The 24,302-nt window shown below is 44.7% G+C and overlaps 1 protein-coding gene across 1 annotated transcript; it reads left to right on the top strand.

Annotated features, from left to right (window-relative positions):
* The first annotated feature begins 3,715 nt into the window (after positions 1-3,715).
* LOC130194811 (gastrula zinc finger protein XlCGF57.1-like) lies at positions 3,716-4,945 on the top strand. The gene has a single exon (XM_056415999.1). It carries the CDS (start codon positions 4,060-4,062, stop codon positions 4,648-4,650), a length of 591 nt encoding a protein of 196 aa, XP_056271974.1. The 5' UTR covers positions 3,716-4,059; the 3' UTR covers positions 4,651-4,945.
* The last annotated feature ends 19,357 nt before the right edge of the window (positions 4,946-24,302 follow it).

Below are 24,302 nucleotides of genomic sequence, written 5' to 3' on the forward strand. Positions count from 1 at the left end.
GGAGTGGCCTCTCAGGACCCGTTTGACTCGCTAGGAAATGCACATTTCCATCGCTTAGCCTCCGTGTCACGTTCTTCTGATGTAGTGCTAATGTTTTAAAGACTAAACACGGAGGACTTTGCTGTAAAATGCCATACCTGTTCGGGAGGCTGTAGTTGAGACACCGAGGACACGGAGCGAGGACAAAGTAGGTGCCTCTGCTGATGCCTGTTCAATATACTACTAACTTCAATAAATAGTTGACAACACGCTCTTGTTGTCAGTCTGATATTCATGTCATACGTCGTTATCTGACGTCCAGTCGATGTGAGACCAGTTTACTCTTCATACAGTGTGTCATGAAACATGCAGCCCGTGGTTTACACCCAGCTCGCCCACCGCTGTGGGAAACTGATGACTCATCAAGTTGTAGTACAACACTGTGCTGTCTCACATCTCTTATGTTTTATATTCAAGACTACGGATCAGCATCTATCATCGAAACCAGGCACGTGCACAGATAGAGCCCTAGTGGTGCTCAAGCACCAGCCCCTTTGCCCTGGATGAGAAAAGTGCCCTTTTTGCTGGAGCCCACTTTTTTCATTCATCAGTATTTCAGAATTAAAGTTACTCTCTCTGTCATCAAGTCCCCCCAAATGTGTTTTAATATCCGACGGGGCATTTATTTGAGTTCTTGTGAAAATTTCGCCCGGACATGCTCCGCGATGCACACAAGCCCCCCCCTCTTCCCCCCGCCGCGCCCCTCCCTCCTCCACTTCCTCCTCCGCGCAGTGCTCCTCGCGCCACTAAACGGGTGCACCTCCTTCTCCTCTGACCCGCAGCACCAGACAAACACAGGACTCAAGTTTTGAAGACGGGCAAGAGTGACATATCCATCATCGCCCCCCCCCCCCCCCCCAGAACGAAACTTTCGGATATCAGTCGCGCGCGCAATTCCAGGATGCTTTATTTTCATTGGTTGCTGGATTAAGTCTTACCCAGATACAACAGATATGTTTTTTTCTGATTGGCTATTGTGTTGCCCATTTCTTTTTTTTGGATCGGCTGATAGGCGGCACTTCACAGCAGAACTCTAGGGGAGCGCTTGATTTCAAAGCCTTGTCCAGCTGTTGAATGACGTTAGTTATGTTTAGAGAATAGAAAGAGGGAGAGAGAAATGAGAGAGAGAGAATTCTTATTCCGTTCTATTTAACGGGCAAGTCTAGGATTTGCGTGGCCAGACTGAAAAAAAATCATACGGCCTCTTTTGTTCAGAGGGCCGGGCCAAATGTGGAGGCGGGCCTTAGTTTGAGGACCACTGCTCTTGGCTGTTGTCTATCAATATCGCTCATTTTGAAAATGACGTAAGAGGGCAATACGGATCCGTATCAGACCAGCAAGGAGGGCAATACGTGGCTGGCATGACGACCCATTAGCCAATCAGAACGCTTGTACTGTTGTTGCTTTATAATAATTCATCTTTAGTCATAAAGAAAATGTAAGCTAGTGGTCTGATGCTGCCAGAGGAAACGCAGGTCGAGGACAGCGTCATCAGTGTATTGCTACTTATGTCAACTCTGTTAGAATTTCTTTTTGGCATTGGTGTCCTTTTTTTTTGGTTTGAGCACCTGTCCCCCAAAATGTCTGTGCACGTGCCTGATCGTAACTCTACTCTACCTGTGCAGCACTCACTGGTCCAGATTAAACATGACTGTTACCTGTTATTATGTTACGATAAGGACCCACATTGAATAACTACACAGGAGTGAGCGTTTCTTTAGGATCATGACGTGGAGCGGCTTGCTCCAGCCTCCATTTAGGATTTAGTCTGCATTCACGAAACGTTTCCATCTTCATGATGAACATATCACTTGTTGATGTTTATTTAACTCTAAATAGGTCGGAATTTACACAAAAAATCTGAAGTTGGAAGACACTTTCCCCTCAGATTTCAGCAGGAAGTCAAAAACAACATTATTTTTAACGTTATATGAAATAATATTATAGTTAAAATTAAAGTTAGTCACCTTAAGATAAATAATGTTATTCATAATTTTCCAATATTTGATCTTTTTTTTTAAAGCTCATTAGAAGTAATGATGGCATGGGTCTGCCTGTGTGCACGGCACCTGTAGAGGGTAAACCTTTTTGATTTATTTTCCTTTACGCATCGATGCCGTAGGATTATATTGTACTTTGAGAGTGTTTAATTGTTTGTTGTATGTGTTCATTTTGGGTCTTGCAGCGATGCATTGAATTTGATTTGCATAATAATATTTGGTTTTCCGCAATATTGATTGATTGTCTTTCTTTTATGACCGTTTTACGATCGCGCAGGTTAAGCAGGGACTTAACAGCCATTAGCAGAGCCGCCCATTCCCTTAGAATAGCGTATTGTACCTTTCCCCTCAGGATTAAGTTATAATGGAGAATTGTTCCAGAGTTGTGGCCAGTATGGGGACTGCAAGGATTAGATAAATAATTGTGATTTAGGTCGTCAAGGCTCACCAGATGGACTCTGCGCCTGCAGGCATTCTCTTTCCGGGTTCATTATAAGAAGGGTTGCTGCAACGTTGTTCCGGATGCGCTGTCCCGCGCAACACCTCCATCACTATTAGGTAGTGTGTCTGGCTGTCGCCAAGTCCCACTGGGCTGATCTACCCAGTTCGCTCAAGGACATTGAAGAGGCTCAGCAGACTGACACCTTGTGCCAAGAGCTTAGTCAGACTGTTTGCCAGCCCACACCTGGCCGCAGATTTAGATATAAAGATAAATATTGATTTAAATAATAATATTTGGCTTTCCGCAATATTGACCGTGTTTTTCTTTTATGACCGTTTTACGTTCGCGCAGTTTAAGCAGGGACTTAACAGCCATTAGCAGAGCTGCCCATTCCCTTAGAATAGTGTATTGTACCTTTCCCCTTTTGATTAAGTTATAAGGGAGAATTGTTACACTTTGTTTTTATTGATTACCTCTGCTATGCCCATGATTATTTTCAGCATGATTTAATGTGCAGATATTGAGTTAATCAAAGTTAGTCACCTTAAAATAAATAATGATATTCATAATCTCCAATATATATAATTTTTTTGTAATGCAGATCAGTAAAAGTGTATATGATAAAGATATATAATGTATAATTTCTTGTTCGAGAGCTCATGCTATCTCCATGGTCATTTTCAAAGATTATATTAAACTTCCAATAGATTTCTGTTGAAGTGGATCCAGTTACTCTTTTCTTTTTTGAGTACATTTTAGTGTGTTAGTGTTATTAAATGTTCACACAATGATGAAGGTGAGGACTTGGATGCATACTTAGACAGCATGGCTCATCGATCGATGGCGACCACACTGCAAAGGGCTGTGCCCGATTGTCTGTTCAATTTCTCAACGGGTTCCTTCCTCTTCCATCTCAATACTGACAATGTTCGTTCTGTCCTGATGTTTACTAATGTTATTATTTTGTATTTGTGTGTTTGTATATTAAGAGCAACAAATACACATTTTGTCAGACTCCTTGAACATCTCCAGAAATGAAAGTTGATATCAGTCACCGTTGTTCATAATGTTCTCCCTGCAGATGTCCAGCAGCAGGTAGGGATTAGAGCAGATGTCCCCCCTGAGGACCAGGACCAGGAGGACCCAGAGCCCCTCCACATAAAAGAGGAGCCGGAGCCCCTCCACATTGAAGAGGAGCCGGAGCCCCTGCACATAAAGGAGGAGCCGGAGCCCCTCCACATAAAAGACCTGCAGGATCTCTGGACCCGTCTAGAGGGAGATCAGCTCATTGTGCTGGAGGAGGCCGATATCGCCAAGTTCTCATTCACTGCTGTTACTTTGGAGAGTGAAGATGACGAACCTCAGACCTCACAGCTTCATCAAAGCCAGACGGAGGACGACAGAGAGGCGGAGCCTCCAGCCGGCAGCTCAGCTACACCGATACAAACAGAAACTGATGAAGACGACTGTTGGGGTTCAGGAGACCAGGGCACCTGAGTCTGCTGCACATGCCCTGAAATATAAGGAAGCTCTTGAAACCCTGACAACAAATCCAATGGATCACTATCAAAAGTGCTCATGAGAAAGAAACCATTCTGTTGTGACGAGTGTGGGAAAAGATTTACACGTCGGGGAAATCTGAAGAGCCACATGAGAGTCCACACAGGAGAGAAACTATTCAGTTGTGTCGAGTGTGGGAATAGATTTACAGAACAGGGAAATCTGAAGAGACACATGAGAATCCACACAGGAGAGAAACCATTCAGTTGTGTCGAGTGTGGGAATAGATTTACAGAACAGGGAAATCTGAAGAGCCACATGAGAATCCACACAGGGGAGAAACCATTCAGTTGTGACGAGTGTGGGAAAAGATTTTCACAACAGGGAGCTCTGAAGAAACACAGAGTCCACACAGGAGAGAAACCATTCAGTTGTGACGAGTGTGGGAAAAGATTTACAGTACAGGAAAGTCTGAAGAGACACATGAGAGTCCACACAGGAGAGAAATCATTCAGTTGTGATGTGTGTGGGAACAGATGTACGCAACAGGGAGATCTGAAGAGACACATGGTAGTCCACACAGGAGAGAAACCATTCATTTGTGGTGTGTGTGTGAAAAGATTTACAAAACAGCAAAATCTGAAGAAACACAGAGTCCACACAGGATAGAATGTGTTTCTTCCAGTTGTGACAAATTTCACATGGAAGTTGTTCTCTTTCTAATGTGTGAATTAAAAAAATAAGTAAAATGTTTTTAATTGTTTCCCATGTCATTTATTTGTCAACGAGATGGAAGACAGTGTTTTCTAATCATTTGATGAATCTTTATTAAAAACAATGACAACATACTGAGTGTCTTTGATGGAGGAAACTAAAAACAAACTAAAAACTCTGTACAAATACATCTGTATTTAAAATGCATTTTCCCTGTAAAGTTTTAAAATCTACATAAAGAGACTTTTGCAAGTTCACTTTGTGCTACGGAAACTTTGTTACACTTTCCCTTTCAGATCCCATTGTTTTGTATAATTCTCAAGAAATACATTTCTATGTAACTATAAACTCACAGGAAGATTCTTGTAAAAGATTTGATGGATAGTTAGCGGGAAAGTAGACTCTTTTTAACTGCCTGTACCAATTTGTGTCTTTTGTCACCTAGAAAGCCATTTAATGTAGTTGTACTATTGGCTAAAGGCAAGCAAATAGTTTAAAATACAGTGGGTACGGAAAGTATTCAGACCCCTTTAAAATGTTCACTCTTTGTTTTAGTGCAGCCATTTGCTAAAATCAAAAAAGTAATTAATTGTATGTCTCATTCATGTCACTCAGCTCCATCTTGACAGAAAAAAACAAATGTAGACATTTTTGCAAATTTATTAAAAAAGAAAAACTGAAATCTCCCATGGTGCTCAGTCTTCCGAGTCTCAGTGGTGAGTAGAACCTTGGAGCTCTACAGCAGGAGTCTTCTAGGGCAGTGGTTCTCAAATGGGGGTCCGCGTACCCCTGGGGGTACGTGAAGGCACTCCAGGGGGTACGTGAGATTTTTTAAAAATCTATTTAAAATTAGCATCCATTCGAAAATCCTTTAAAAATAGTTATTTAATAAATATTCAATAAAACACAAGTGTAAGTTCATAAACTGAATTGTATATTAAGTAGGCAATTTAATTTAATTATCCTAAAAACCCAGAGTCTCCCCCATATCAGGATGGTTTGACCCAGCGTGGCACACGCTAACGGTCATGACCCGTCTATCACTGCCGGCTTTTAAACTCAAATCATGAAGTCGTGGTTGAAGCGTAGCAGCAATTAATGCTGCTGAAAACACGGAGGGATAAGTGCCAAAGAAGGCCAAACCAGAGCCGGCAAAATCCTGTCAGTTTTCAGACGACTATGTTTGAATGGGATTTACGTCCACGCAGCGCCGCCACTCCCATAACGCGCACTACGCGCTGCGCGTCGGGCACCGAGTCCTGAGGGGGCACCAGAAAATAGAACAAGAGATATATTTAATCGCTCAGCACCCCCCCCGTTAACACTTTTCAGGTCGCATCTCTCTGCCGTGATGCGCGCCGACACATCCGCGCACACAGGTGAGCACACTCTCACGAGCACCCCCCCTGCACGGACGCAGCGGCCTCAATGACGGGCAGCGCGAGAGGACTCATAGCGCGCATTAAAAAAGAAAACCCCGACATGAAGTGGACTCACTGTGTCATACACAGGGAATCGTTGGCGTGCAAGAAAATGAGCCCTGTGTTACATGACGTTTTGAACGACAGCGTCAAAGTGATCAACTTCATAAAGTCAAGGCCACGCAATGCACGCCTGTTTCGCCGCCTCTGTGAAAATATGGGAGCTGAACACACAACACTGCTGCTGCACACAGCAGTACGCTGGCTCTCTCGAGGGAGAATACTCAACCAGCTGTTGGAATTACGATCTGAAGTACACACCTTTCTGATCGAGCACAGGTCTCCCCATGCCACCTTGTTCCAGGACACAGACTGGCTTGCAAAGCTGTGCTATCTGGCAGATATATTCAGCAAACTGATCGAACTGAATGTGTCTCTGCAGGGCAAGGAGACCAGAATTTTAAACATGACAAGGTGGGTGGCTTCCTGAAGAAAGCAGAGCTGTGGAGAAGGTCCTCTGCAGAGGGAGATTTCACCTGCTTTTCTCTCTCGTGAGGATGTGGACAGAGCTCCAGTCAAGTCGGTCATCGTGGGACATTTGACCAACGTGATTAAAGATTTTCATTCCTACTTTCCTGACATGGAGGATAAATCTGTACAGCTGGATTGGGTGAGAAACCCATTTCTCTTGTCTGAAGCAAACAGAAGCAAGCTACCTGTCACTTATCAGGAAAAACTCCTGGAAGTGTCATCTGACCGTGGCCTCCAGATGAAGTTTGCCACATCCACACTCACACAGTTGTGGGTGTGTGTGAAGCAGGAGCACCCTGACCTGGGACAGAAAGCTTTGTAGCAGCTACTGCCCTTTGCCTCCACATATTTATGTGAGGCCTCCTTCTCTGCAATGACTGTGATCAAAACAAAGCAAAGAAACAGACTGTGCCTGGAGAAGAGCTTCATCACAGCAGTGGCCTCGCTGCCACCAAGACTGACAAAGATCCTCAGTGAAGCACAAGTTTCTCATTAAAATGTAAATGCTAAAGCATTCAGTTTAATGCAATGTTCATTGTTGACAGTTTAATAAATCCGACACTGATGGCACAGTGCTGTGTATTACTACTTTTTTCTTACCAAAGATTATTTGCGCTGGTTAGGGGGTACTTGGCTGAAAAAAGTATTTCACAGAGGGTACATCACTGAAAAAAGGTTGAGAACCACTGTTCTAGGGGATGATCCAACACGTGGTCACACCTGGATTTGGGGATCCTGCCGTTCTTCAACAGATCCTCTCCAGCTCTGTCAGGTTGGTGAACGTTGGGGTTCAGGGCTCTGCTGGGCCAGTCCACAAGGGTCCAGAGTTGTTCCCAAGCCACTCCTTTGTTCTTTGAGCTGTGTGCTTAGGGTCATGGTCTTGTTGAAGGTGAATCTTCGGCCCAGTCTGAGATCCAGAGCCTCTGAAGAGCTTTTCTTCAGGATATCTCTGTACTTGGCCTCATTCATCGTTCCTTCCATGTCAACCAGTCGTCCTGTCCCTGCAGCTGAAGACTTTTCAAACCCCGTCAGAGGTTCACTCGCACAGGAAGCCTCTCGCGCCTGACCGGGCAATCGCGGAAAGGCGTGAGAGGCTCCCCATCGACCGACCGTCCGACTCTGCGACTGCGAGTCGTTTCCCCAGAATTCAGATTGTCAAAATGTTAGTTGATCCACCGTCAGGAAAAGAAGAAGAAGACGACAGGGAGGAATTCGACCAAGTGCACGATAGAACTCGGCCGGCTTTGCTTTTGATGATCATGACTGTAATAATGTGCGATAGGGCTCACACACGTCTCTTTCCTCTCGGCAAAACGACTAGGCCGTCGTCCTTTCCAGCAGTACATGCCCAGCAAGCTGGTAAAATACGGGATCATGTCGTGGCTGGCCTGCGACGCCAGTTTCAGCTACGCTTGGAAGATGCAAGTCTACACCGGAAAGCCGAGCGGCGGACGCCCGGAAAAGAACCTGGGCACGAGGGTCGTGCTCGACGTGACCGAGGGACTGACAGGGCGTGACGGGGCGTGACGTCACGTGCGACAATTTCTTCACCTCCTACGAACTCACGCGGCGGCTCCTGATCAGGAACAACACTGTGGTCGGCACGGTGAGAAAGAACAAGCCCGAGCTCCCCACTGCGCTGCTCGCGTGCGGGCGGAGAGATTATGGTACTACAAGCTCCTTAAGATATGATGGTGCATCACCAATCAAGGCTTTGTAGGTTAAGAGAATAATTTTAAAAGTGATTCTTGATTTTACGGGGAGCCAGTGCAGAGCAGCTAGTGCAGGAGTGATGTGATCTCTGTTCTTAGTTTTAGTGAGAATACGAGCTGCAGCATTCTGGATCAACTGAAGGGACCTAAGAGATTTATTAGAGCAGCCTGATAATAAGGAGTTGCAGTAATCCAGTCTCGAAGTAACGAACGCGTGAACCAATTTTTCTGCATCTTTTTGAAACAAGATGTGCCTGATTTTTGAAATATTACGTAGATGAAAGAATGTAGTCCTTGAGATTTGCTTTACGTGGGAGTTAAAGGACAAGTCCCGATCAAAGATAACGCCAATATTCTTTACAGTGGTGTTGGATGCTAGAGCAATGCCATCTACAGAATCCACATCACCAGATAATTGATCTCTGAGGTGCTCAGGGCCGAGTAAAATTACTTCGGTTTTGTCTGAGTTTAACATCAAGAAGTTGCAGGTCATCCATATTTTTATGTCTTTAAGTCATGCTTGAATTTTACTGAGTTGGTTGGTCTCCTCTGGTTTTATCGATAGATAGAGTTGAGTATCATCTGCATAAAAATGAAAGTTAAGGGAGTGTTTGCTGATAATATTGCTCAGAGGAAGCATGTATAAGGTGAATAAAATGTTCATCACTTCATCACACATTATTAACTCTGCTTTCTCCCCGGAGTCCTTGTAACTTCACGTCTCATAGGGTCCATTGGACCTGGCTGGGTCTGATGCCATGGTGCTGTTGATGCCCCGGCCACTCTTCCTCTCTACCTCCATCTGCCTGATGGATCATGGAGGTCTGGATCGTGGAACATGCCTACTACCAACTATTCATACACTCTGACATATTTATTGATTGTGTTGTTACTGGGTTTTAATTTCTGTATAATGATTCCTTCTGTACACATGACATCTATTGTTCTGTCCATCCTGGAGAGGGATCCTCCTCTGTTGCTCTCCTGAAGGTTTCTTCCCTTTTTTCCCAGTGAAGGGTTGTTTGGGAGTTGTTCCTGATCCGATGTGAGGTTAAAGGTCAGGGATGTCTATGTGTACAGATTGTAAAGCGCTCTGAGAGAAATTTGTAATTTGTGAGAATGGGCTCTACAAATAAACTGAATTGAATTTAATAAACTGAATAAATTTGCAAGGATTTCTACATTAGTTTAGTCAAGATGGTGCTGAGTGACATTAATGAGACATCAAAATAACTTTTTTGATTTTATCAAATGGCTGCACTGAAACAAAGAGTGCACATTCCGTAACCACTATATTTTAAACTTTTTGCTCGGCTCAATTTCAAGATTTTTTTACCAAAGTCTATGGATGTTGTCCCCAGGTTCGGCTATGGAGCTCAATTCGTGTGGGAAAAACACAAAATCAAATAGTTGAGATTTAAGGGTTTTTACTGAACATAAAGAACAACTTAAATCAAGTACACATATTTAAAATGAAAAAGAAATGTTGTCTTAGTGGGCAGTCATCATGTTCATCCAACTCGTGGGTAGCTCACCATCTTCATCTGATACAAATTTTATCAGCTCAAAAACCTGACCTATACAAAAGGTCACATAAAAACAGTTAATTCAAAACACAACATGTTTTCAAGAGCAGTAACCAAAAGCACTGACAGTCAGGGCAAATACAAAGGAAATGAAAAACATGTAATATAACAAAATGGGAGTCTAACATTGACACAAAATATGCGAAGCACATTGCACAGTCCACAACACAAAATTCACCTAAAAGTAGTCAAGGTGCACTCGCGCTGCACTCACCGCTGTCTGCACCTAATCGAAACAGGAAGTGGCCACCCTTGACCCGGATATTACATTACATTACATGTCATTTAGCAGACGCCTTTATCCAAAGCGACTTACAATAAGTGCATTTCAACCAAGAGTACAAACTAAGAACAACAAGAATACAGGAAGTAACATTTCCTCAACATAGTTGAACTACAAAAGTACCATAAGTAAGAGCTATTTAAGTGCCACATGAAGTGCAAATCTGTGTTTTACTCCAGATATAGTCGGAAAAGGTGTGTTTTCAGTCTCCGACGGAAGATGTCGAGACTTTCTGCTGTCCTGATGTCAGTGGGGAGCTCGTTCCACCAATCAGGAGCCAGGACAGCAAACAGTCTGGATTTCGAGTGGTTAGCTCGAGGTGCAGGAGTCACAAGTCGATTGGCTGTTGCCGAGCGGAGCGACGTGCGGGGTGTGGTGTGACCATATCCCGGATGTAGACGGGCCCGATCCGTTCAGAGCACGATGCGCCAGAACCAGTGTTTTGAAGCGGATGCGAGCAGCCACCGGTAACCAGTGGAGAGCGCGGAGGAGCGGAGTGGTGTGGGTGAACTTCGGGAGGCTGAAGACCAGTCGAGCTGCTGCATTCTGGATGAGCTGCAGAGGTCGGATGGCCTTAGCGGGTAGACCAGCCAGGAGGGAGTTGCAGTAGTCTAGGCGTGAGATGACCAGAGCCTGGACCAGAACCTGTGCCGCCTTCTGAGTAAGAAGAGGCCGTATTCTCCTGATGTTGTGCAGCATGTACCTACAGGAACGCGTCGTCGCAGCGATGTTGGCTGTCAGGGAGAGTTGACTGTCTAGTGTCACCCGAGGTTCCTGGCAGTCAGGGTAGGGGCCAACACAGAGCTGTTGAAGGTGGTAGTCAGGTCATGGGTGGGGGAGCCTTTCCCTGGAAGGAATAGTAGCTGGGTCTTGTCAGGGTTGATTTTCAGGTGGTGAGCAGACATCCACTGAGAGATGTCGGTCAGACAGGCAGAGATTCGTGCCGCCACCTGTGTTTCGGACGGTGGAAACGAGAAGATCAGTTGGGTGTCGTCAGCATAGCTATGGTAGGAGAAGCCATGCGAACGAATGACAGAGCCGAGAGAGTTTGTGTACAGAGAGAAGAGCAGGGGACCCAGGACGGAGCCTTGAGGAACCCCAGTAGTGAGAGGACAAGGATCAGACACAGATCCTCTCCACGTTACCTGGTAAGTGCGGTCGTTAAGGTAGGAAGAGAAAAGTGCGAGTGCAGTGCCTGAGATCCCCAGGTCCTGAAGAGAAGAGATAAGGATCTGGTGGTTCACGGTGTCAAATGCTGCAGAAAGGTCCAGAAGGATAAGGACAGAGGAGAGAGAGGCTGCTCTAGCAGTGTGAAGCTGCTCAGAGACAGCAAGGAGGGCAGTCTCTGTCGAGTGGCCGGCCTTGAATCCAGACTGGTGAGGGTCAAGAAGGCTGTTACTGTGCAGATAGGAAGACACTTGGCTAAAGATAGCTCGCTCCAGAGTTTTGGAGAGAAAAGGAAGAAGAGAGACCGGTCTGTAGTTGCTGACTTCAGATGGGTCGAGCGTGGGTTTCTTCAGGAGAGGGTTGACTCTCGCCTCCTTCAGAGAGTTAGGGAAACAGCCAGTTGAGAGGGAGCTGTTAATAAGATGGGTGAGAAAGGACAGAAGGTCAGGAGCAATAGCCTGGAAAATGGGAGACGACGGGTCAAGGGCGCAGGTGGTCGGTCGGGCAGAGGTCACCAAGCTAAGAACTTGATTGGGAGACAAGGGGGTGAAAGAGGAAAGAGAGGGGGATGAAGAAGTTAATGTTGGTGAAGTGATAGAAGATGGATTAGTAAAGGAGGAGCGTATGTCGTCTATCTTGTTTGTAAAGTAGTTGACAAAGTGGCTCGGCAAAAGGGTGGAAGGAGGAGGGGGACAGGGGGGATCAAGGAGGTTGGAAAAGATAGAGAAGAGTTTTTTGGGGTTAGAGAAGGAAGACTGAATTTTGGTCAGGTAGAAAGAGCTTTTGGCTGCAGAGATAGAGGCAGAGAATGAGGAGAGGAGAGATTGATAGAAGAGCAAGTCATCCGCTTCATTCGATTTGCGCCATTTCCTTTCCGTTGCTCGCAGGGTGGCTCTCTCGGCGCGCACCGAGTCTGACAACCACGGAGCCGGAGAGGATTTCCGAACCGGTCGTGTCTTAAAAGGACAAAGAGAATCAAGAGATGAAGACAGAGAAGAGAGGAGAGTGTCTGTGGCAGAGTTAGGATGCATGAGTGAGAAGCAGTCAGTTGAGGGGAGAGCAGATAGGACAGAGGAGGCAAGAGAGGAGGGACAGAGGGTGCGAATGTTGCGGCGTACAGGTGCAGATTCTGTAGATATGGGTGGGTTGTCAGTACCAGAGAGTGAGAGAGAGTAAGAGATGAAGAAGTGGTCAGAGACATGGAGAGGAGTTACAGTGAGGTTAGAGGTAAAGCAGTTTCTAGTGAAAATATAGTCAAGGTGGTTGCCGGCTTTGTGAGTGGGAGGGGAGGGACTGAGTGAGAGGTTAAAGGAAGACAGTAAGAATAAAAGATCACATGACTTCTCTGTCTGGATGTTGAAGTCACCCAGAAGGATGAGCGGGGGGCCGTGTTCCGCGAAGTTCGATAGGAGGACGTCTAGCTCTTCCAAGAAATCTCACAAAGAACCAGGGGGACGGTAGAGAACAACAATGTGAAGTTGAACCGGACGAGTAACGGTCACAGCATGAAACTCAAAAGTCAGTGGGATAAAGAGTGGAAGCGGGTAGGGAGCGAAACACCATTTGGGTGAGATGAGTAAACCTGTACCTCCACCCCGACCAGAGGGTCTGGGTGTGTGGCTGAAGGAGTAGGCAGAGGAGAGAGCAGCCGGGGTAGACGTGTTGTCTGCTGTGATCCAGGTCTCAGTGAGAGCCAGGAAGTCAAGCGACTGCTCCATAGCAAAGCCAGAGATGAAGTCAGCCTTGCGGTTGGCTGACTGACAGTTCCAGAGGCCTCCCGTGACAAGGTGCTGGGTATGAGTAGAACGGGTGGGAAGGATAACAGAGGAGGGGTTCCGGTACATGAATGAACGTGTCCTATAGTAACTACGAGTAGAGATACGCACAGGTATGGAAAATACACACATATTCAAAAAATGGGGAAATACTCAGCCACCCCCGAAGACTCCAACGGAAGACTCCTTTGTCTTTGTCCTCCGAGTCTTGACTCCAACGGAAGACTCCTTTGTCTTTGTCCTCCGAGTCTTGACTCCAACGGAAGACTCCTTTGTCTTTGTCCTCCGAGTCTTGACTCCAACGGAAGACTCCTTTGTCTTTGTCCTCCGAGTCTTCGTCCGATGAGTCACGCTGACGCTGAAGACCAGATCCGGTTATGAGCCCAAGTTGGTGCCAATTACCTCCAGCCGCGTTGACACCGCCCCTTGGCCTTTGGAATTCAAATGACGCTCAATAGAAACCAGGTGATGAGCGCTCGTCCAATCAGTGAAGATTCAGGTGTCGGAACTCAGGACACACCTCTCTACCAAAACAACTCCTTAAAACAGGCCAGACTAACAATCTAGCAGCTTTAAACAACAAACACTACAGTAATTTAGCAGATTTAACTAGTTTTAAGAAGATACTTAGCAGGATCCAAGTAGTCAGTAGTCTCGCCTCACAGGTAGAAAATGCACACTGCAGACTTGGCCCCGGGAGATCTTTTTAAGGACACTCAGCCAGCCGCGTTGACACCGCCCCTTGGCCTTTGGAATTCAAATGACGCTCAATAGAAACCAGGTGATGAGCGCTCGTCCAATCAGTGAAGATTCAGGTGTCGGAACTCAGGACACACCTCTCTACCAAAACAACTCCTTAAAACAGGACAGACTAACAATCTAGCAGCTTTAAACAACAAACAATATTTATTAGGACTCGGGTCCTGGATTGGCCAATTAAAAGATGTTCCTCCCTGAGCCAATCAGTGGGTTACACTTGCCTTTAGCTAATAGTCCAACTATAATAAAAGGCTTTCTAGGTGCCCGCAACATCAGTCATAGAATGTGTTACTTCTGGCCCGCCAGATCTGTCAGAATAAATAAACCATAAAAACTTGAAAGATGTAATTCCTCCTTTTTAATGTATCTGGCTCTGCATCCGTGGCGTGAACCCTTCTCGAAACCTATTTGCCATGGCGACGGCAACAAAAAAGGAGAAAAGTTGACAGTGAGGGCCGCCGCTTTCAGGAGCGGTGGGAATTACTCGTGTTACCCCTACCATGAGAACAGGGTGGGGGTCCGCCCCACTGAAATGTTCTCGATAGCGCCAGATTACAACATAAGTAATGTCAGGTTGTTTTATTCAACTAAACGGTCGTCTATTATTGATCGTATCTACACAGCGGCATGTCATTTCTGTCTCTACGTGGTGGCGTTCACACTTCTCCTGGCTCTCGGTATTGCGGCGGAGCTCCGCCCCCATGCGCACAGACAGCTGAGCACATACAGGTGAGCACGCTCCAACCAGCTGGCAGAGAGCGTCCAATATGACGCGTGAACAGCAAACCGACACCTCTGCGTTCCCACGGTGGTGAAGACAAGTCGTCTCAGAGTAGCTCTCTGCTCCGGGTTCAAGAGCAGAGACAAGGTGGGGCGCGAGGGGAAATGCAGATTCGTTTATTTCAAGTCCTTGTTTGAGAACTTCACATATTACAAACTACACGAACATAAAACTAAGTCATTAATAAATAAAGAGCGAAATGCCTGTCGCCTACTTTAGTTTAAATGTGTGCGTTACGGCCTTAACCGGTTACGCTGCGCATGCGCGACAGACTAGATTATTGGCGACTTGCCAGGTGTTACCTCTCAGCGTTCCAGCTGTTGCCCTTCAAAACAAGAGCTCAACATTGAGCTTTATTGAGAGTGGCCGTATCAAGCCTGCAACCCCGTTTTAAAAAGAGGTGGAGTGGAAAGCCCATTTTATCACAGAGTCAAACGTGATGACTCAAACATATCTGCACTCGTTTTGTTTTTCAAAGGTTGAGCGTTATTGTTATTTTGAAAAGATATGCAGTGTAACTAACGCTCAGTAAAACTCTTTATGCCCAAATATTTGATCTTATTTTGTTTAATTTTTCACAGGTTGCACTTTATTGATATTATCTTGAAAAGGTATTCAGTGCACAACAGGTTAATTGCTGCCACAATAAGCTAAATGTGAAGTGTGTTGAACGGTAACATATGTCATTAACAGGGAAAAACCTGTAGATGTGACAAACTATTGCTTTTCTGAAAAGATCTAGTAAAAGATAAGGGCAAAATTAATGAGTTTTTAAGTGTAATGATAACAGACCACTTTGCATTACTTATAACTCCTGTTTAAAATGTTCATTAAGCAACGTTATGTAACTCATAGAAATGTAAGGTATTCTATATACAGCTTTTTCATTGTTATCTGACTGAATGAAAGGCAGACTTGGTTATATTATATGTGGTTACATTGTCATTTAAAAAATAAAAGTAATTGTGACAGTAAAAATGAATTGTTTTATAACAGTGTATATTCATGTAACTTTTGTGGTTTAAAAAATGTCTCAAGGAACTATTGGCCCCCGGGCATCTTTACTTTATCACAATTGGCCCTCGTTGCAAAAAGTTTGGACACCCATGCCGTAAGCTAAATACACCATTCCACCTTTTAAATGTTGAAAAAAAATTCTGCTATAACTTTATACTTTTGATAACTCTTATAGTTATTTAACTGTCCCCCTTTTAGTTTGATGTGTTTTTCCAGCACCTCTTGGAGTTTTCAATGATTGTGTGTGTGAAAGTCTCGAGCTGTGACGTCATCGCTAGAGGGGAAGGCTGCGTCAGGATCTTGCGGAGAAAACGATTGTATATCGTCACTACGGCCGCAATTCTCACTCTTTAGGCATTGTTTTCTGGTACAGTCGTAGTGGATCTTGTGCTTGTGGTAGACATGTGGCTATGGACCCCAACAGTTTCCCAGATCTTTCTAGAGGAGCCTTAACGAGGGAGCAAGTCCACATGTTGCCCCACAGAACACCATCACATCCATTACGATAGGAGTTCCCTAGCTTTAACTCCATGTTAATCCTGGCAACTGTCTTCCCTTTTTACATTACATTACATTACATGTCATTTAGCTTTACAATCCTGTTACAATCATACACCGTAGACGCAGCTACAGGGAGCAATTCAGGGTTAAGTGTCTTGCTCAAGGACACATCGACTAGGGCAGGGAGTGAACCTCCAACCCCGATTGAAAGACGGACCTGCTACCCACTGACCCTTTGAAGTGATCACTATGGCAACCTTTGATGTTTGATGCACACAGGTGTTCTCATTAGACAACCATAGACACACACACACACACAGATTCTTGCATGTACACATTACACATAGACAGCCTCTCTTGGTGGATAGGAAGAGAAGTGGATGTCATGCTAGCATGACGTTAGCTTGTGTTCGACAAAATGGCTGACTGTGTCTGTGTCCAGGGGCGGACTGGGGGGAAAAAGTGGCCCGGGAGTTACTGTCAGACCGGCCCACTCAATACACGGTGCGCTGCCCACTCAATGCATCGCACGTATCGACCAGTCAGTGGCTTCCTTTGAAATACACTCATACGCTTACCATTATTTTGGACGATTAGAAATCATATCATATTTGTTTTGTTTTTAATAACATTTGGCTCCACCAATTTGCCTGGATGGGCACGTGAAATAAAATGATCCTGCTATTGTAACACTCTAACATGACATATTTGAGTTTAGTTAATTTTTTAAAATCTATTGAAAGCCCTAGTTCATACACAACAAAAACAAATTGCAAGGAGTGTATGCCGGCTTATATTTTGAGTGTCTTTCTTTAAAAAAACATATTCATTATTTCAAACTCATCGTAAATGAACATTTGAATGTAACACATTTCGAGGACATTTCCAAAACTTTTGGCATTGCAAGTACTGTACGAACCCTGCTTATGGAGCTCTTCTGTCATATTAATCTATTTTCATTGTATTTAGTAGCTCAATCTTTTGGGGGTTAGGTCATTTGTAAAGTGGCTTTATAAATAAACAGTCTAATATTGCCCTATAATGAATTAATATTCCTTGCAGAATATTTATATATGCCTTACAGTGAAGGAGCTAAGTGAGGCTTTTTATCCAACAGGTGGGGCTCAGCTTGATGCTTCCAGCCAGCAGACCATGACGGACATGGACCACACTAAATATACAATTAGGGTTCTATGCAAGCTATCGTGCATGTGTATTTACACGACTCTGTGTAACCACGTTATCGGGGTGCGCAACTTCTTCCTCGGCCTCGTCCTCCTCCAGCTCGGCATGGTCCTCCTCTGCATCACAGAGAAACAACAGAGACAGAGCAGACCAGTGAGAACACAGCATGGAGCCCACGCGTTTCATTACAACGTAAGAGTCTCACCGCTGTCATCCTCATCTATCCTGCTCCTCATCTTCCTCTTCCTACCTCTCCTCCCTTTCTTCGGGGGTGAGTCTCCATTCTTGGCATCCTCCACCTTCCCAGTTCTCCCAGTGGCGAGCCATGGTGCTCTAGGAGAACACACCGTTAGACGGTCTGATAATACTCATAATGAGTCCCTCGTTCGTAACACGGCTAGAAAGAGTGTGGTTACCCTGCGAGTGAAAGTCTTGCTGCACTTGGGGCGAAGGCGGTGAGGATGAAGTTGGGGTCGTTGTAGCGTTTAAAGTGCATCTCCAGCTCGGATGGATGGATGGTCGGTCGGTGGGGAGCCTCTCACGCCTTTCCGCGATTGCCCGGTCAGGCGCGAGAGGCTTCCTGTGCGAGTGAACCTCTGATGGGGTTTATTTCAAACTATTTGCTTGCCTTTAGACAATAGTACAACTAAAATAAAAGGCTTTCTAGGTAACAAAAGACACTAATTGGTACAGGCAGTTAAAAAGTGTCTCTACTTTCCCGCTAACTATCCATCAAATCTTTTACAAGAATCTTCCTGTGTGTTATAGTTACATAGAAACTTATTTCTTGAGAATTATACAAAACAATGGGATCTGTAAGAGAAAGTATAACAAAGTTTCTGACCACAAATCTAAATAATGATAATAAGCTGTTTAAGAACCGCTCTGACTCAGCCCTATAATGATAGTAATAACAAATATACATTGTCATTATATATAATATGGTTAAAGTCATTCATGAACCAACTTCCTTTTTTTGCCTGAACAGTCCTCATGGACTTCTCCCTGAATATGTTCTGTCTCTACCTGTTTGTCACGATACTCATATTATAACTTCTATACATATTACATACCTGCCATAAATATCATGATATCCGATACCAGAATTCAATACAATACCATAAAAACAATATGATACCATAAATACGAGACTGGTATATTTATCTATAATAGTAATAAATAAAACATCTGTATGGTTCACTTTTTACCTACTTTTACAATACTTAACAAATGACAGTAATATTAGTATTAATACAGCCAGATATGAATGAAACTACATGGTTCCATCATAGCATTGATTATCACTATGAGGCCGTTAGTCTCTGACCAGATGATACACAGTTCATCAGGATGAGCAGCTGTAGAGTTACACAACTTTACAGACTGAAACATTTCACTTCTGGCATCTTTTTATTTGTTAAGCCGAAGTCGGTCTCTAAAGCTGCGCCACTTCTCTCGCTGTGAGCTGCACAGCGCAGTGTCATGAACAGCTCGACACGAGCGCGTGAGCTCTGATCGCTCTCTTAATGAAGTATCGATACTAAAAATATGCTAAATCACATCGTGTTTAACGTACGGGTACTTTGTTAGCATCGCTACACCGTGCAGCGTGACAGCAGCAGATGTAGCGGGCTGACATTCAAGCTAACCTGAACCCCCAAACGATGTCGACATCTGAACGCTGATTGGCCGAGACTCGACACGTCCCATCAAAGATGTTTTATTGCGAAGAGCACCACTTCACACTTTTCTCCGCGTCTCACTGCAATCTCAACGGCAGCGGGCCCGCGTGACCCCCCCCCGCCCCCCCCCCAAAACAAAAACTCTTCGGATCTCCACGATTCACGTGGATGACCTATCTTGAGTTCAAAACGGTGAATTTCACCGAAAGGTGACAAGTTTGCAGGTATGAAAGATACTCAGTATGCTGTCATTGTTTTTAATAAAGATTCATCAAATGATTAAAAAACACTTTTCCTTCCATCTCATTTACTAACAAATGACATGGGAAACAATGAAAAACATTTTACTTTTTTTTATCAACACATTACAAATAGAACAACTTACAGATTGAATGTGTCACTAATGGAAGAAACAAATTCTATCCTGTATGGACTCTCATGTGTTTCTTCAGATGTTCATGAACTGTAAATCTTTTCCCACAAACACCACAACTGAATGGTTTTCCTCCTGTGTGGACTCTCATGTGTCTCTTCAGACTTCCCTGACGTGTAAATCTTTTCCCACACTCGTCACAACTGAATGGTTTCTCTCCTGTGTGGACTCTCATGTGTTTCTTCAGATCTCCCTGTTGTGAAAATCTTTTCCCACACTCGTCACAACTGAATGGTTTCTCTCCTGTGTGGACTCTCACGTGTTTCTTCAGATCTCACTGTTGTGAAAATCTTTTCCCACACTCGTCACAACTTAATGGTTTATCTCCTGTGTGGACCCTCATGTGGCTCTTCAGAGGTCCCTGACGTGTAAATCTTTTCCCACACTCGTCACAACTGAATGGTTTCTCTCCTGTGTGGACTCTCATGTGTCTCTTCAGACCTCCCTGACGTGCAAATCTTTTCCCACACTCGACACAACTGAATGGTTTCTCTCCTGTGTGGACTCTCACGTGTTTCTTCAGATCTCCCTGTTGTGAAAATCTTTTCCCACACTCGTCACAACTTAATGGTTTATCTCCTGTGTGGACCCTCATGTGGCTCTTCAGAGGTCCCTGACCTGTAAATCTTTTCCCACACTCGTCACAACTGAATGGTTTCTTTCTCATGAGCACTTTTGATCTTGAGTCATTGGATTTGTTGCCAGGGTGACATCCCACATGACTTACAAGAGCTTCCTTATATTTCAGGGCATGTGCAGCAGACTCAGGTGCGCTGGTCTCCTTCCAGACATTGTCCCCATCTACACTTTCAGGTCCAGAATCTGACAAAGCTTCTTGCCAATCACCACAACTGGCTTCAGTCTCAGAAGAGTCTGAAGCCTCTTCATCATGAGCATTTGGATGTGAATGATGATGTGGATTTAGGTTCCTGTCTGGTCCTGATCCCCCACAGTCCTCTCCATCAGTTTCTGTTTGTATCGGTGTAGCTGAGATGCTGGCTGGAGGCTCCGCCTCTCTGTCGTCCTCCGTCTGGCTTTGATGAAGCTGTGAGGTCAGAGGTTCGTCTTCTTCACTCTCCAAAGTAACAGCAGTGAATGAGAACTTGGCGATATCGGCCTCCTCCAGAACAATGAGCTGATCTCCCTCTAGACGGGTCCAGAGATCCTGCAGGTCTTTTATGAGGAGGGGCTCCGGCTCCTCTTTTATGAGGAGGGGCTCCGGCTCCTCCTTTATGTGGCGGGGCTCCAGCTCCTCTTTTATGAGGAGGGGCTCCGGCTCCTCTTTTATGTGGAGGGGCTCCGGCTCCTCTTTTATGTGGAGGGGCTCCGGCTCCTCTTCTATGTGGAGGGACTCCGGCTCCTCCTTTATGTGGAGGGGCTCCGGCTCCTCTTCTATGTGGAGGGACTCCGGCTCCTCTTTTACGTGGAGGGGCTCCGGCTCCTCTTTTATGTGGAGGGGCTCCGGCTCCTCTTCTATGTGGAGGGACTCCGGCTCCTCTTTTACGTGGAGGGGCTCCGGCTCCTCTTTTATGTGGAGGGGCTCTGGGTCCTCCTGGTCCTGGTACTCAGGGGGGACATCTGCTTTAATCCCTACCTGCTGCTGGACATCTGCAGGGAGAACATTATGAACAACGGTGACTGATATCAACTTTCATTTCTGGAGACGTTCAAGGAGTCCGACTAAATGTGTATTTGTTGCTCTTAATATACAAACACACAAATTCAAAATACAAAACAATGACATTAGTAAATATCAGGACAGAACGAACGTTGCCAGTCTTGAGATAGAAGAGGAAGGAACCCGATGAGAAATTGAACAGACAATCTGGCACAGCCCTTTGCAGTGTGGTCGCCATCGATCGATGAGCCATGCTGTCTAGGTATGCATCCAAGTCCTCACCTTCATCATAGTGTGAACATTTAATAACACTATCACACTAAAATGTACTCAAAAAAGAGAAGAGTAACTGGATCCACTTCAACAGAAATCTTTTGGAAGTTTAATATAATCTTTGAAAATGACCATGGAGATAGCATGAGCTCTCGAACAACAAATTGTACATTATATATCTTTATCATATACACTTTTACTGATCTGCATTACAAAAAAATTATATATATTGGAGATTATGAATATCATTATTTCTTTTAAGGTGACTTTAACTTTGATTAACTCAATATCTGCACATTAAATCATGCTGGAAATAATCATGGGCATAGCAGAGGTAATCAATAAAAACCAAAGTGTCACAATTCTCCCTTATAACTTAATCCTAAGGGGAAAGGTACAATACGCTATTCTAAGGGAATGGGCAGCTCTGCTAATGGCTGTTAAGTCCCTGCTTAACCTGCGCGATCGTAAAACGGTCATAAAAGAAAAACAAACAATCAATATTGCGGAAAACCAAATATTATTTAATTTAAATTCAATGCATCGCTGCAAGACCCAAAATGAACACATACAACAAACAATTAAACCCTCTCAAAGTACAATATAATCCTTCTTCAGGCCACTGATACAAATACTGGTACGGCATCGATGCGTAAAGGAAAATGAATCAAAAAGGTTTACCCTCTACAGGTGCCGTGCACACAGGCAGACCCATGCCATCATTACAAAAGCAGTGTCATTCTTATATTCACTTTTAATGAGCTTTAAAAAAAAGATCAAATATTGGAAAATTATCAAAAATATTAGTTATTTAAGGTGACTAACTTTAATTTTAACTATAATATTTTTTCATATAACGTTAAAAATAATGTTGTTTTTGACTTCCTGAAAACTTAGGGGGAAAAGTGTCTTCCAACTTCAGATTTGTTGTGTAAATTCCGACCTATTTAGAGTTAAATAAACATCAACAGGTGATATGTTCAAGATGGAAAGGTTTCGTTAATGCAGACTAAATCCTAAATGAAGGCTGGAGCAAGCCGCTCCACGTCATGTTTCTAAAGACACGCTCACTCCTGTGTAGTAATTCAATGTGGGTCCTTATCGTAACACAATAACAGGTAACAGTCAGGTTTAATCTGGACCAGTGAGTGCTGCACAGGTAGAGTAGAGTTACGATCAGGCACGTGCACAGACATTTTGGGGGACAGGTGCTCAAACCAAAAAAAAGGGAACCCAATGCCAAAAAGAAATTCTGCCAGAGATGAAGCATAAGCAGCATTACACTGATGATGCTGTCCTCGACCTGCGTTTCCTCTGGCAGCATCAGACCGCTAGCTTACATTTTCTTTATGAAAAAAGATGAATTATTATAAAGCAACAACAGTACACTCGTTCTGATTGGCTAATGGGCGTCATGCCAGCCACGTATCGCCCTCCTCGCTGGTCTGATACAGATCCGTATTGCCCTCTTACGTCATTTTCAAAATGAGCGATATTGATAGACATCAATAGCCAAGAGCAGTGGTCCTCAAACTAAGGCCCGCCTCCACATTTGGCCCGGACCTCTGAACAAGAGAGGGCGTATGATTTTTTTTTCAGTCTGGCCACGCAAATCCTAGACTTGCCCGTTAAATAGAACGGAATAAGAATTCTCTCTCTCTCTCATTTCTCTCTCCTCTCTCTAAACATAACTAACGTCAGTAAACAGCTGGACAAGGCTTTGAAATCAAGCGCTCCCCTGGAGTTCTGCTGTGAGGCTTATCAGCCGATCCCAAAAAAAGAAATGGGCTCCACAATAGCCAATCAGAAAAAAACGTATCTGTTGTATCTGGGTAAGACTTAATCCAGCAACCAATGAAAATAAAGCATCCTGGAATTGCGCGTGCGACTGGTATCCGAAAGTTTTGTTCTGCGGGGGGGGGGGGGGGGGGGGGATGATGATGTATATGTCACTCTTGCCTGTCTTCAAAACTTGAGAGTCCTGTGTTTGTCTGGTACTGCGGGTCAGAGGAGAAGGAGGTGCACCCATTTAGTGGCGCGAGGAGCACTGCGCGGAGGAGGGAGTGGCGCTGCGGGGGGAAGAGGGGGGGTGGGGGGGCTTGTGAGCGTCGCGGAGCATGTCCGGGCAAAATTTTCACAAGAACTCAAATAAATGCCCCGTCGGATATTAAAACACATTTGGGGGGACTTGATGACAGAGAGAGTAACTTTAATTCTTAAATACTGATGAATGAAAAAAGTGGGCTCCAGTAAAAAGGGCACTTTTCTCATCCAGGGCAAAGGGGCTGGTGCTTGAGCACCACTAGGGCTCTATCTGTGCACGTGCCTGGTTACGATGATAGATGCTGATCCGTAGTCTTGAATATAAAACATAAGAGATGTGAGACAGCACAGTGTTGTACCACAACTTGATGAGTCATCACAGTTTCCCACAGCGGTGGGCGAGCTGGGTGTAAACCACGGGCTGCATGTTTCATTACACACTGTATGAAGAGTTAACTGGTCTCACATCGACTGGACGTCAGATAACGACGTATGACATGAAAACCAGACTGACAACAAGAGCGTGTTGTCAACTATTTATTGAAGTTAGTAGTATATTGAACAGGCATCAGCAGAGGCACCTACTTTGTCCTCGCTCCGTGTCCTCGGTGTCTCAACTACAGCCTCCCGAACAGGTATGGCATTTTACAGCAAAGTCCTCCGTGTTTAGTCTATAAAACATTAGCGTTACATCAAAAGAACGTGACACGGAGGCTAAGCGATGGAGATGTGCATGTGACAGGTCTCTAGCCTTCACCAGTAGGTTCCCCTCTAAGCACCAAAGAATGAGCAGCCAGAGTGTTGTTCCAGAATGACTTTTATTGTCTTAGGCCCGCAGAC

Source organism: Pseudoliparis swirei, chromosome 6, assembly GCF_029220125.1.
Source record: "Pseudoliparis swirei isolate HS2019 ecotype Mariana Trench chromosome 6, NWPU_hadal_v1, whole genome shotgun sequence".
In the NCBI taxonomy this organism is placed as follows: domain Eukaryota; kingdom Metazoa; phylum Chordata; class Actinopteri; order Perciformes; family Liparidae; genus Pseudoliparis; species Pseudoliparis swirei.